A 12,119-nucleotide genomic window follows, 5' to 3' on the forward strand; every position below is an offset into this window, starting at 1 on the left:
TTTGTATTGTGGCGGTTAATGCCAACTCCTCAAAATACGGTACAATACGGTTAACTCCTCAAAATACGGTACAATTCGTAAAAATACTCAGCGATACTACACACCAAATCGTCTACTAACATATACTGATATCACGTTAAATTTCATGTGATCTCAAACGTGACAAACGAGTCGTGTATCGCAGATGGTGATGTGTTTTGGCGGGAATGCTGTTTGCGCCTATAAAGATACCATAGCAAATTTTACTTTTTTCGCCGCCACGTGCTAGAAGCAGCGCTCCTATAGAAAAACATATAAAAAGGATGTCCCGAAATAATTGAAAAATTTAACTTATTTCGCTCAGACCCTGAATATCAAATATGATTATTTTTATTTCAAAAGGGGAAATTAATACTATGCTTAAATTGCGTCTGGTGAAACAGTGAGTGCTACATATAAACAATATCCTAGTTTTTGTAGAGGCGTATCGATGCGATAGAGAAATCTACGGGCTGTTTATACTCAAGCCACAGGTTGTAAAAGTGGAAATATGCCATAACTTAATAAGTGATGGGCTGGCGTCTTACCGAAGCCTCCGCTTGAATAAGCTAAGGATTATTTTCGCGTATAGACAAACCTATTGTTTTAGAAGGCTTCGATCCGAGGTGAAGTTTGAGCTTTTGCTTCACATTGACAGGATTGTAAAATGTTACAATGTCCGCTGAAGAAGCACAACCGGAAAAATTATTCGAACAATCTCTTGCAAATGTGGTATGGAGAAACTGTTCCTGTTAGTGTACCACGCTTGTCTCGTAACGAGAACTGTTTTGTTTTTCAAGGTCACACGTGATTAGCAGCTGTAGTAACATCTCCAAAATTCCACGAGGCATTCATTTTGGAAAATGCATCTGAATCGCCTACGGGCTTGTATCAAATTTGATAAAACCATCTGGAAAAACTTTTGACCAACAATTCCTGTTCGTGGTCAAATCTCATGGAATTGAAAAATTGCAAGGAATGAGCTTGCCTTCAAACTAGAACTCTAAGCCGTAAGTGAATATTTCACGACTGGCTGAGTTTCCCGCCTATCAACGCCATTGTTAAATTACTAATAATATATATATATATCATTACACAAATTGAAGCTTGGGGGTCTTCGGACGAAATATTTTTAGGTTTTCCCTGATGTTATCCGCTAGACTGTTATTAGGCCTCACGGCACTTTTTCGAATCAAGTTTTTCTACTGTCCAGACATCGCTATCATGATATATTTCGTAGTACTATGACTTATTGAATGGTAATAGAGTTTCCTTCGTTTGCGTGACCGAATTCTTGTAAAATGATAAGTGTTTCAGTCTCCCTTGTTTTCTCTCAAGAATAGCTAGTCTACTTCTTACGAAAAACAGAGGCGTCTATGAGCACGTGTTTTCCATGAGGGGGCAGGTAGTAGCTGGCAGTTTTTGTCGTGTGCGTCATCAAAACAAAAGCAGCGGTAGCACAAAGCCCTTGGCTCGTACCATTGTTCTCGCTGTTCTTCTGCTCGTTACATACGGGTAGTGCATGGGCAGTGAACTAAGCATCGAGGGACTTTCTGCGTCCCATTTCTCTTGCTGCTTCCCTTCGTTCAAACTTCCTTAATGCCATAAGCAAAGCAGGTTAGTTATGCGGGGGCAGCGAAACCATCGTGGCTGACGGTTTTTTTATATATTTCATCAGGACACAAGCGGCGTTGGCGTCAAGCCTCGAGGGACTTTATAATTTTTTTCTCCATTCCTCTCGCTGCTACGCTACTCGGACTCCACATAGTACGTACCGCCAACAGAGCAGGTTAAGCGGGGGACAGTATGGCCTTCATGGCTGGCGGTTTTGTGTGTGTTTTATCGAAAACACGAGCGATGGCGGCGGGCAGGTTGAAGGCATCCTCTCTTTTCTCTTTTTCTCGCAGCTCTCCATCTCAGAGTGACGCTAACAGCAAAGAATGTTATGCGGGGGCAGTGTAACCATCGTAACTGGTAACTATGCGTGTGTTAGTGTTACCTTAAAAAGAATGAGGTGGTGGGGCGAAGCTATCGATTTCATTTTCTCCCTTCTTATTCATCTCGCAGCTCCGCAGCATGTTCAGGCCTTCCACAAAACTACCAGCAAATCAGGATAAAAGTATCTCGAGAGAGCTCATAGTTTGCTGTCAAAAGGCTTATAATTTCATGGTTCACAGTGTAAAAGGGGCAGTTTTACCGTGAACCGTCATAAAAGCATGCGAATCATCAACTATGGAACGGTAGTTTCATTAAAGCACAAGCAGCCCAAGATCCAGCTTTAAGATGATCATCTTGCGAAATAAGAGCTATGGCAAAATTATAAAAGTTTTTATGGGAATATTTACTACATAAGGGATTCACTCATGTAGTAAACCTTGAAATGGATAACTCGCTAAAATGGGTTCCTTTCAACACAGTAAGCGGTCAGATAACAAGCACTACACTGTGAAAGTTAGGTGAAGTATTTTTATTGAGAATTTGACTGTATTTTTTTATTCCAAAAAACCGGACGTAAATATTCCCATACAAACTCTTATAATTTCATCATGACTCTTATTTCGCAAGATGATCATCTCCCAGCTGGAGCATGGACCACCTGTGATTAAAGGCGCTGGTAGTCACAAGCAGTTCATGATCGCGAAGAAAAAAATATCGTTAACTGACAGAGCTACTCTCCCGTTGATACCCTTGGTTAACCGTACGCTGAGTAGTAGAATAACAGCAAGTGATATGAAGGTCCGGAGGCGAAACACTAAACAATGGCATACGTGCAGGCGCTTTTTTTAACACCCATCTTCTTACGTGCGCTCAACTCGCCCTTCGCGCCTCCCCCCTTCGTTTGCCTCCGTAAAAAAAAAAGGCAAAGCGCTGTTGTGCTTATTATGTGTACGCTTATTCCTGTGAGTTTCAAGGATGCTACATATGAGAAACTGTTTTGCTTACTAGAAACAAAACTGTATAGTATAAACAAGCGATATCGATTGCTGTGATGTAAGCATATCTCATCATTATCATGAGAAGTGACAAGTGCGAGTGGTCTTGCACTGAAAAGATTAGTGGAAAATGCACGAAAGATTTATAAAGATTTATATTAGTTATCAGTTACTTAATCGACGCGCTTGCTTCCTTAGGGGAAAAAGCTTGATATGAATACAGAATCTTTTTCTGACATTTGTACAATCACCTACCATAAACACAGAGTTACATTACCTCTAAGTCAGAAGGCTGCCAAGCTGACAAACTGAGTGATTGCCTTGATTAATTTGAAATCCGAGTGGTTTCATTTCTTATACTCCCAAAATTAAAGAAACTGGTGACAACTGTCAGTCAGCTGTTAAAAATATTGGGACCTGGTAGAGGCGAGGATTACCAAGAAGACAACTAAAAAAAAAATAGCATGGACTTGACAGATACGTCTTTATTTTTCTTCTCTTCGTATTCAAAGCGACGGAAAGGGGAAAAACGGAACTGAAAAAAGAATGACCAGCGGTTACCAAAAAAAAAAGGAATCCGAACAACCCTTACTTCAGAGTAAATTTCAGCCTACTTGTAGCCGTACCCCCTTCGCAAGGAGTTTCTCCATGGGGGAGGGGGTACGGCTTCATGCAGGTTTAAAGTAAAATTTAAAGGAGAATAACGCTGACCACAGGTTCCCTATCGGGTCTCCGAACTGCGACAACGCTTACTATTGCAGCTTAGTTTTCTCCCAAGGCTACTGAGTACATAAACTTGAAAACGCCAAGCTAAATAGATTAAACAGATAAATGTTCTTCGAGATAATCTTTTAACATTCAGTTTTTCCCGAAACAAATTCATTGAACCAGCTCCAAGAAATTGAGAATAATTATGAACGTAATAACAAAATGGTGTCAGTCATGCAGATTCCTACTTTAAACTTTTATTAATTTGGATGAAAGCCTTAATACCATGACGCTAACAGCTTTTAAAATTGGATTTCTTTCAACTTTTGAAAGTAGTATTCATATGTAGATTACTATGCAACATGGATTCTTCAAACACGGTCCTCTCTCTTTCAATACAGCTGGTTGGACTTTCGAGGTTATCGTTGGTAATTGTCTCGAAAGCGAAATGTAAGCCAGCGAGTTTTGCATAACATCAGATTTCACAAAATACTTCCTGAAACATTTAGGATCGCAACCAATTTACGCTTCCCCCGAATACATCTCAATTTAATTTGAAACATCGAGTACCACCATGCGTGCTGTTGTTATATCTAGCAACCTTTTGTGCCTTCCGTGTTTCTTTGCCGTGCTATTCAATCTGCAAAAAAGAGGGATATCGCAGGACACCACCCACTGCCTCTATCGTGTCGGTTTCTGATAATCTTGGGTTACTTGGAACCATATGCATTCCTTTCCACCGGTGTATATATCTCCCTTGTTTTCCAAAATATAAATTAATGAATAAAAAATTAAAAAATATATATCGTTGTGTTTTTATAAGCCAATTTCGGTTGTCCTCGCCAAAAGCTTATTCTCAGAAGTGACGTTCCCTTCTCCCACATGACACGGAAGTTTCTAAACGGGGAAGCGCGCCCGGTTTTCCCATTGCTTATCTTCATTTCGAAGGAATAAGCTCAAACCAAAACAGATAACGTTGCCAGACATGGTTTGATGCTGCTCTGGTTTAAAGATTTAATGAATGTAACCGAAGTTAAAATTCATAGACCAAACGTTTCGACACTCCTGTCTAATGCCTTCATCAGGGGTGATCTAAACGCTGCATTAAGGTCCTTTTATACACTCACTAATTAGCTTCCCTTTTTTTCTGACGATGTCTAAATAGGCGTCAGGAAGTAAGCCACCATCAGCACGATTTAAAGGAGCGTGGCCGGAGTTAATATGCCAAGCTTCCAAACAAAGGCGCTGGTGGTAACGCCGATAAGTGATGATAATTTTAGACTTATCTGCCCAATTGTAAGGCATGCGTGCTTTGATAAGGCTAAATTTTCTTTTTAGCAAAAGAAAACCGCTTTTTAATGCTCTTTCAAACGTGTACCAAACTGACGTTTAGTCTGTCCGATGAATTCGTTGTCACAGTCATTGCAAGGAATAGAATAAATGGCTCCTTTAAATCAGCGGAATGAACGTTCAAATGGCTCGCGTAGCGGAGCCTGCGCACTCGTTTGCGGCTGTTTTTCCCAAGTCATGACAACGTTTGCTCATGCGCGGACGTTTAATCACGAAATATCGTGACCATAAACCCGCTGACTAAACACACATCACTGTCGCGTTTGGTTGTTAAATTTTTATCATCGTGTTTCTGTACGCTTTTTAAGAGGTTTGACATGATTGCTAAAGCTGTTTTGATATTTAGCTAAACGTCGGCCATAATAGACTTGCATTACTTGATTCATCTATAATTATGCTTAGGGTTAGATTCACCTGCTACCAACTACCTTGTATAAAAAGACACTAACTATCAAACTTCCTTTGGAAACAACTGACGTAATTGTATATCAAGAAAAACGACTAAAGCCGGCACTTTGTGCCTTAATATTTAGGAATTTGTGTTGTCTTTTTTAGTCATTTTCACTACAACTAGTCGCTGACAGGGTCCTTCTCGCGTTGATCCTCCATCAGCATTTTCAGCTGAGCCCTTGCGCTCTCCAAAAATAGGTCCAAACCATGAAGGTACTTTTGTCGAACGGCTCTATCAGCCTGTTTGAAGAACGGACCACAAATGTCAGTATTAAAGACTGCCCCACTTAAAGACATCTTTGAATATCTGTGAAATACACTTTATACCGAAGTCAATTCGCGTCCTCGAATACTTTGGTTTCAGGATAAGCTGAAGACAAAAATGCTCTTGAGCTGGAGCGAATTATGCCGCCGTTTGTGAATCTAACTATCAAACTTCCTTTGGAAACAACTGACGTAATTGTATATCAAGAAAAACGACTAAAACCGGCACTTTGTGCCTTAATATTTATGAATTTGTGTTGTATTTTTTAGTCATTTTTTAGATTTTGTCATTCCCAGCATCTGTTACTTACCTTCTCCCTCGATCACTCTTTCCTTTTGTACTGTTACCAAGTTTATCTATCCATTCATTCAGTCATTCACTCATTTATTTAATCATTCATTTATATTTCATTCATTCATTCATTCCCTCATTCATTAGATACTTTCCATCATGACCCCCTATTTTTACCTCTTGTCTAACTCGTGAGTATTCCAACATTTCTTTCTTTGTCTCCTCCTTTATTTCCTCAGCAAACTCCTTCCCTCTCTGCCTTTCCTCCTTCAGAGCCTCTTCCAACACAACCTGCGTTACAGATCAAAACAGAAACAAACAGAAACAAACAGAAACTGTGAAGACCGCAAAAGAAAGGCTGGTGGAAAAGCAACACCTGAAAAACCCCGTACACAACCACAAATATTGATGTGGACTTTAACTGATCATCAAAACAGGTCTAAAATTTCTTTCATTAGAAGCGTTGCCACACGAGAATTCATAAGATAAATGGAGTGAAAAAATTCTCCCGGCAGTCACGCTCAACACGCCCTTTTCGCAAGTTTGTCCGCACTTTCCGATGGTATGTACTTACCAACCTTCCCGCGTTTAAAGGGGTTGGTGTTGCGTCGGTGGGAGAGTATAGCAGGTAATTTAGTATTAACAACTGAGTTGAAAACGTAAATTGGCCACCGTAAAGAGTAAACAAGCTGACGTTTCGAGCGTTAACCCTTCGTCAGAGCGATGACGAAGGGCTAACGCTTGAAAAGTCAGCTTGTTTACTCTTTACGATGGCCAATTTACATTTTCAACTCGCGTTTAAAGTCTGTCTACTTTAATGATTCGTTCCTTTTTTTCTTACCTTACTGTGATTTGTCAATGTGATTTTCATGGCGCCCCTCTTGTTTAGAGGAGTGATGTCACACCTCGGATTATGAGTCTTGAAAACTTTAGCCAACGTTTTCAAGCGTATCATTTACAATCCGTTTTAATCTCCTTAAACGTGTAAATTTTTTTTTTTGATATGTGTTAAAAACTATTCTGATGTAACACAAATTTAAAATTTTGTTGAGCCGCTTTTTTGAGTTAAAAAATACCGCTATTTTGGCTAAATTGTAGCGAGGACGCGCGGCCTCATTTGTGTTGTTTATCGTATCGTGTCTAGTCTCTTTCAAGGCGAGAACAATTTTGCATATTGTTAAAACTGTCTCAAGTTATAGTCAAGTTTCTTTCAAACTTAATTGCGAATCACTTAAATACTGCTATTTTGAATGGGACAAGAGGAGATAAAAAATTATTTGAGCGACACACACTTTGCTAGCTTCTCTCTCTTCCTTCATAGCATCTTCCACAAGTCTCTGTAGCCGGTGTCCTTCTCGGTCTGTTATTGTCTTGATGGCTTCCTGTGGACAAGGAAAAAAAAATCACATGGAGCCGGAAGGATTAAGAAACCTGCCAACAGCAGATCTGTATATAAAGCCATCCGTCAGAAGAGCAATAAAATGCTCAGAGAATACGTGATGTATCTTTCTACATGCATATTCACCCAAGCCCAAGCGAAGAAGCATGTTTCTTAGAGTATTTTCATCACACACACAGTGTATATCATGTCACCCAGACTCAACTCATAAACGGATCGCGTTGCAATATGGCGGTTGTACTGCTATATTTGGAGCTAGTTTGGCCAACGTGATCTATCTTATCACAACCAGATCAGCTTAGTCCGCTTACTCCTCTTTCATATGTTTGTTATTTCTTATCCCCATAAAAGAAAGGGGGGGGGGGACGTTCATGAGTCTCTCTAGGACTGTGGATGTTTATCTCTTATGTAAAGCCATACTAGTTTCTTTTTACTACTTTATTGGTTACCACATTAATAAATAGATTTAGCGTAGAAGTACAAGTCAAAAATTTCCAAGGTCAGGGATAACACTCAAGTGTGAATTCTTGCTGCATAGGAATGTGGCAGAAGTAACAGTAGTAGCAATAAAAAGGAACTTCTGCAACGAATTCATCACATTTAGAAATTTCAGGTTTTGGGGCTGTTCAGTCTGAAGCTACCTTTCACATGCACGCCGTGGTTACCTCGGCCCAAAAAAAATAAACACACCTCATGCTCCGTAATGAATTCCTCATATTTTCTCCTCTCCTCTTTTCTTGCCGCTTCTACTGCTTCTGTGCACTGCTGTTTGGCATCCTGATGGAGAAGAAATATCAGAGGCATACCTTCAAACTTCAAAGAAGAAAGAGCGCATTTCGTCCGAGCATCAGAAAATCAAGACCAATGTAATTACAAAAGCCAATCACAGTGGAGTGAAATATCACAAATAACCGAAAGAAACTCGGAGTAAAATCCATCAAACTACCCAAAGCGTGGGAAAATGTGAGTGATCTAGTTGCAGATGGTTTTTTTCTTTCAATTTTATTGGCTAAGAGGGTGGTAAGAGTTTTCTTTACCAATCACTGAGCACAGCATAGTAAAACTAACGCATTTTCTAGTTGCCATGTCAAATAGAACACTTACTTACCTCAATAGCTTTGTCTAAAGCCTCTTTGCTCTTTAATCGTTCTTTTTCAATATGAGATTCAATCTCCTCCTACAGGCAACGAAAAAACTGTTAAAAAGCTTAACACTTCTACTTGTAAAAACTTTGTTAGGTTTTCTATTCTGCGCATAAACATTCTTACCTTGTGCCTTTGTTTTTCTTCATCCAACAAATCACTTGTTTTTTGTTCGTTCTGTTTCCTCTCCTCTTGTAAAGTTCTTTCAAAGCTCTCTTGCTACAAGGTGAAAGGTCAACTTCAACGTGAAAGTTTATGAGACTCGTGTGATTGGAAATTAGAAATATTTGGTGGAAAGAGAAAAGCACTGAATGTGGCAAGCTCTTAACACTTTTTAAAGCTACATAATGCAAACTAATGCAAAAACATCCATCTAACAACAGTTGAGGAAATGACTGCTAACAATTTGAGGATGTAAAGAAAATCAATATTGAAGAAAGAAAAAGGAAATTGATTTCTTTACCTGATCTTGAAGGAAGCCCTGAAACTTCTTTTTTTGATCTTCCAGAAGCTTTTCTATTTCATTCTTGTTACATTCTTGTTGTTCCAAAACAGCTTTTCTGGATAATTCCTTGAGAGGGAAGGCATCAACTATTATTAAACACTTCTAAAGACAGGTGGAAAGGAAAAGTAGTGGAGGAGGAGGTACTGGCTGCAGAAGGGAGGAGATGAAGATTAAATGAAAAGAAGAAAAAGAGGATGAGAGGGAAAAAGGAATAAAAAAGAATATAACTGACATAAATTCAGTTCCAGTGGCACTACCTTATATTCCTCCACAATTACTGCCAAGGTGTCATGGCCAGCTTTTCTAATCTCTTTTACTTGATTTTCATGTTGTTCCTGTAGAATTACAGAGAAAACAGCAATTTGTAACTTAATTTTTCAGTCATATGGATTACACTTAACCCTTTAATTCCCATGAGTGACCAAGACAGAATTTCTCCTCACGATATCAATAAAATATCAACCAGATAAGTGAAGAGAATAAAGAAAAATAAAATAACAATTTGGGGATTATTAGTTGATCCAATACTAAATTCTCTGAACTAAAATTATAACAATTGTATGGTTGACAATAAGGAAAATTACAATTTTTATCTGGGAGTTAAAGGTTTAATAGATCCTTCTCAAAATTTCTCTTACCTGAAGATGTTGGTATTTCTCTGTTTGTTTAGCAAGCATTTCCGTAAGATTCTGGGATTCTTCTTCAAGAGTTTTATCCTTTTCTAGAAGTGCATTTAGGTCCTATTGGCAAATATCAGTTCACAAGATAGTTTAGAAATAATCCACAACACATTTTAATTGCTCTGAATTTGTTCTCTGGTCAAGTTGTCAACACAGAAATAATAGGTACCAGGAGCAGATCTAGAAATTCCTTACAGGTGGAGGAGGGGGGGGGGGGGGGGGGAGTAGAAATTTTGATTCAGAATACACAGATTTATTTTAAGTTTAAATTCTTCACCTTAAGTAGTAACATTGGATCTTGTAATTGTGAGAATTTTGGTATCAGACAAGAAGAAAATAAACCCACAGATCTGTTGGGGAAGGGGATCTGGATCCCCAGACCCTCCCCACAAACTGTCACTGTTAATATTCCCTTCCAAGACTACTCCCACTGGGCAACCATGATACATAAGACCAACTGTTCTCAGACTCAAGATCTTCACTATAACACAGTTGTAGTAGTAATTCACTTCCAATTAGGTGCCTAAGGCTGAAATATAGAATACATTCCACACATACAACAGTACTGTTTGAATACCAAATTGAATGAAAATTGAAGGACAATGCCAGATACCTCTCGTAACTTTAATTTTTCTTTCTCAGCAATGGATAATTTTTCTTGAAGTCCATCCATCTTCTCCTCAAGTTCCTTGTTTACTTTATTTGCATCATGAAGCTGCTGAGTAAGTTCTTTGTGAGTACTGTCTGTTGGCTTTTCAAACATTGAACTTGGCTGTTGTTGTGCCATTACAACCTATGCATAAAAAGGTATTTATTTGTAAGTACATTGGGTTTTGATTTATATGGATTTTAATTAGAACTCTCCTTTTCACTGAAGGGTGGAGTTTCTAAGGAGATAAATATTTCATAGAGAGGGAAGGAGAAATGAAGATTTTATGGAAAAAAACTTAAGGCAAAAGTAAAAATTTCATTAAAATGGCATTTGGTTAAAACTCAAGCATGTTAGTTAAAAGTAGAGCCTTTTCTTTACATACCGATAGTATGTCTTGAGCTGATGAAACTTCTTTATCTAAAGTATTAAACGTATTAGGACTGTTTTCTTGTGTTTGTTGATTTACAGCTGTGATATATGATGGTATAAATTTTTCATCTGTCACTGCTGAATTTCCACCACTTGTATGACTGGCTTGTGTCTGAAGTTGTTGGCCTTGTTCTTTGTTAGATGGATCTGAAATTGTTTCCACTGGCTCTGTTAATGATTCAGCGAGAAAAGAAGAAAAATCTGCATGAAAGCTGTCATATTCTGTTTTGTAGTCTGGCTTGTTTTCTTCCTCTTTCAAAGATTTTCCTGATGATGCAGATGTTGCTGGAGATACATTTTGATTGTTTAAAAGAAACGAGTTAATAAAATCTGAATGGTCACCAACAGCTGGAGGGTTCTGGATTGAAGAAGTTGATTTTTTGTCAGTTTTACTTGAAGTGTTGAATGATGGCGCAATATTAGATGGCAATATCCCAGATGTGGTGGGTGATGATGATGGAGGGGCAACTGCAGCCCAAGTAATTAGAGATCCTGGTGCACTACTTCCATTTGCAGCTGGTGTTGCAGACTGAAAGAGAAGTCCTACACATGTTTGCATGGTTTATGCACAGAAAAGTATCAAAATCTGAGATCCACATTTGAACAGGCAAAAAACAATAAAATAAAATACAGTAGTCTACAACAAGTAATGCATTGGTCTTAAACAAAGAAATTAAATTGTTACCCAAATACCATAACACACCAGAACAATTAACTAATTACAAATAATCATTCTTCCAACCTGAAATTACTACAAGAATTCAATTATTCTAGTCCTAAGCTCTTAAATCAAATCCAACAACAATACCCTAGTCAAACCCATTAAAACAGAAAAATGATTTAGGGATGAAATTAAAACTGCACTAGGATTGAAATAAAGCCAGCTATGTCCACAAATTTGATATATGATATCAATCTAGAAAACTTGCATGTACGGGGAAAAAGGTTCACCTCGAAACCTCCAAAGTCTGCCCAATCATCGTCATCATTCTGAAAAAGATACACATATATATATATAAACGTTACACTAACACGTTACAATTCATTCTCGATATTGTCCACGCATTTCGATTACGAGTTGAAAAGTTCTACACGAAGACCACAAAAATCTTCCCTTACAGTACCTCTTCATTTCCCGCTGATGAACCAAAATCAGCCCATGTATTTCCATCCATCATAAGATTTTGTCTTCACCTTGCCATTAACCAGAAAATTTAAAAGATCGAACCAAATTCAACAGGAACTGAAATGTAGCAACACTTTTCGGCCAGGCGTTCCAAACTTCTCCCATGAGACA

At 38.5% G+C, this 12,119-nt stretch overlaps 1 protein-coding gene and 1 long non-coding RNA gene across 2 annotated transcripts; one reads left to right on the plus strand and one right to left on the minus strand.

The window, feature by feature from the left end:
- Positions 1–1,462: 1,462 nt before the first annotated feature.
- Positions 1,463–3,343, plus strand: LOC113686576 (uncharacterized). The gene is made up of 2 exons (XR_003447665.2): positions 1,463–1,992; positions 2,086–3,343. It is a non-coding gene; the product is annotated as an uncharacterized LOC113686576 (long non-coding RNA).
- A 1,928-nt stretch (positions 3,344–5,271) lies between these two features.
- On the minus strand, positions 5,272–12,119 carry LOC113679755 (uncharacterized). The gene is made up of 13 exons (XM_027196723.2): positions 11,947–12,119; positions 11,774–11,812; positions 10,776–11,351; positions 10,355–10,534; positions 9,700–9,801; positions 9,319–9,396; positions 9,020–9,127; positions 8,683–8,775; positions 8,523–8,591; positions 8,105–8,191; positions 7,308–7,397; positions 6,193–6,306; positions 5,272–5,699 (listed from the first exon to the last, which is right to left on the minus strand). The coding sequence occupies exons 1-13, from the start codon at positions 11,998–12,000 to the stop codon at positions 5,580–5,582; spliced, it is 1,710 nt and encodes a 569-aa protein (XP_027052524.2). The 5' UTR covers positions 12,001–12,119; the 3' UTR covers positions 5,272–5,579.

This window comes from Pocillopora damicornis, chromosome 8 (assembly GCF_964200805.1).
Source record: "Pocillopora damicornis chromosome 8, jaPocDami1.2, whole genome shotgun sequence".
NCBI classification, from domain to species: Eukaryota; Metazoa; Cnidaria; class Anthozoa; order Scleractinia; family Pocilloporidae; genus Pocillopora; species Pocillopora damicornis.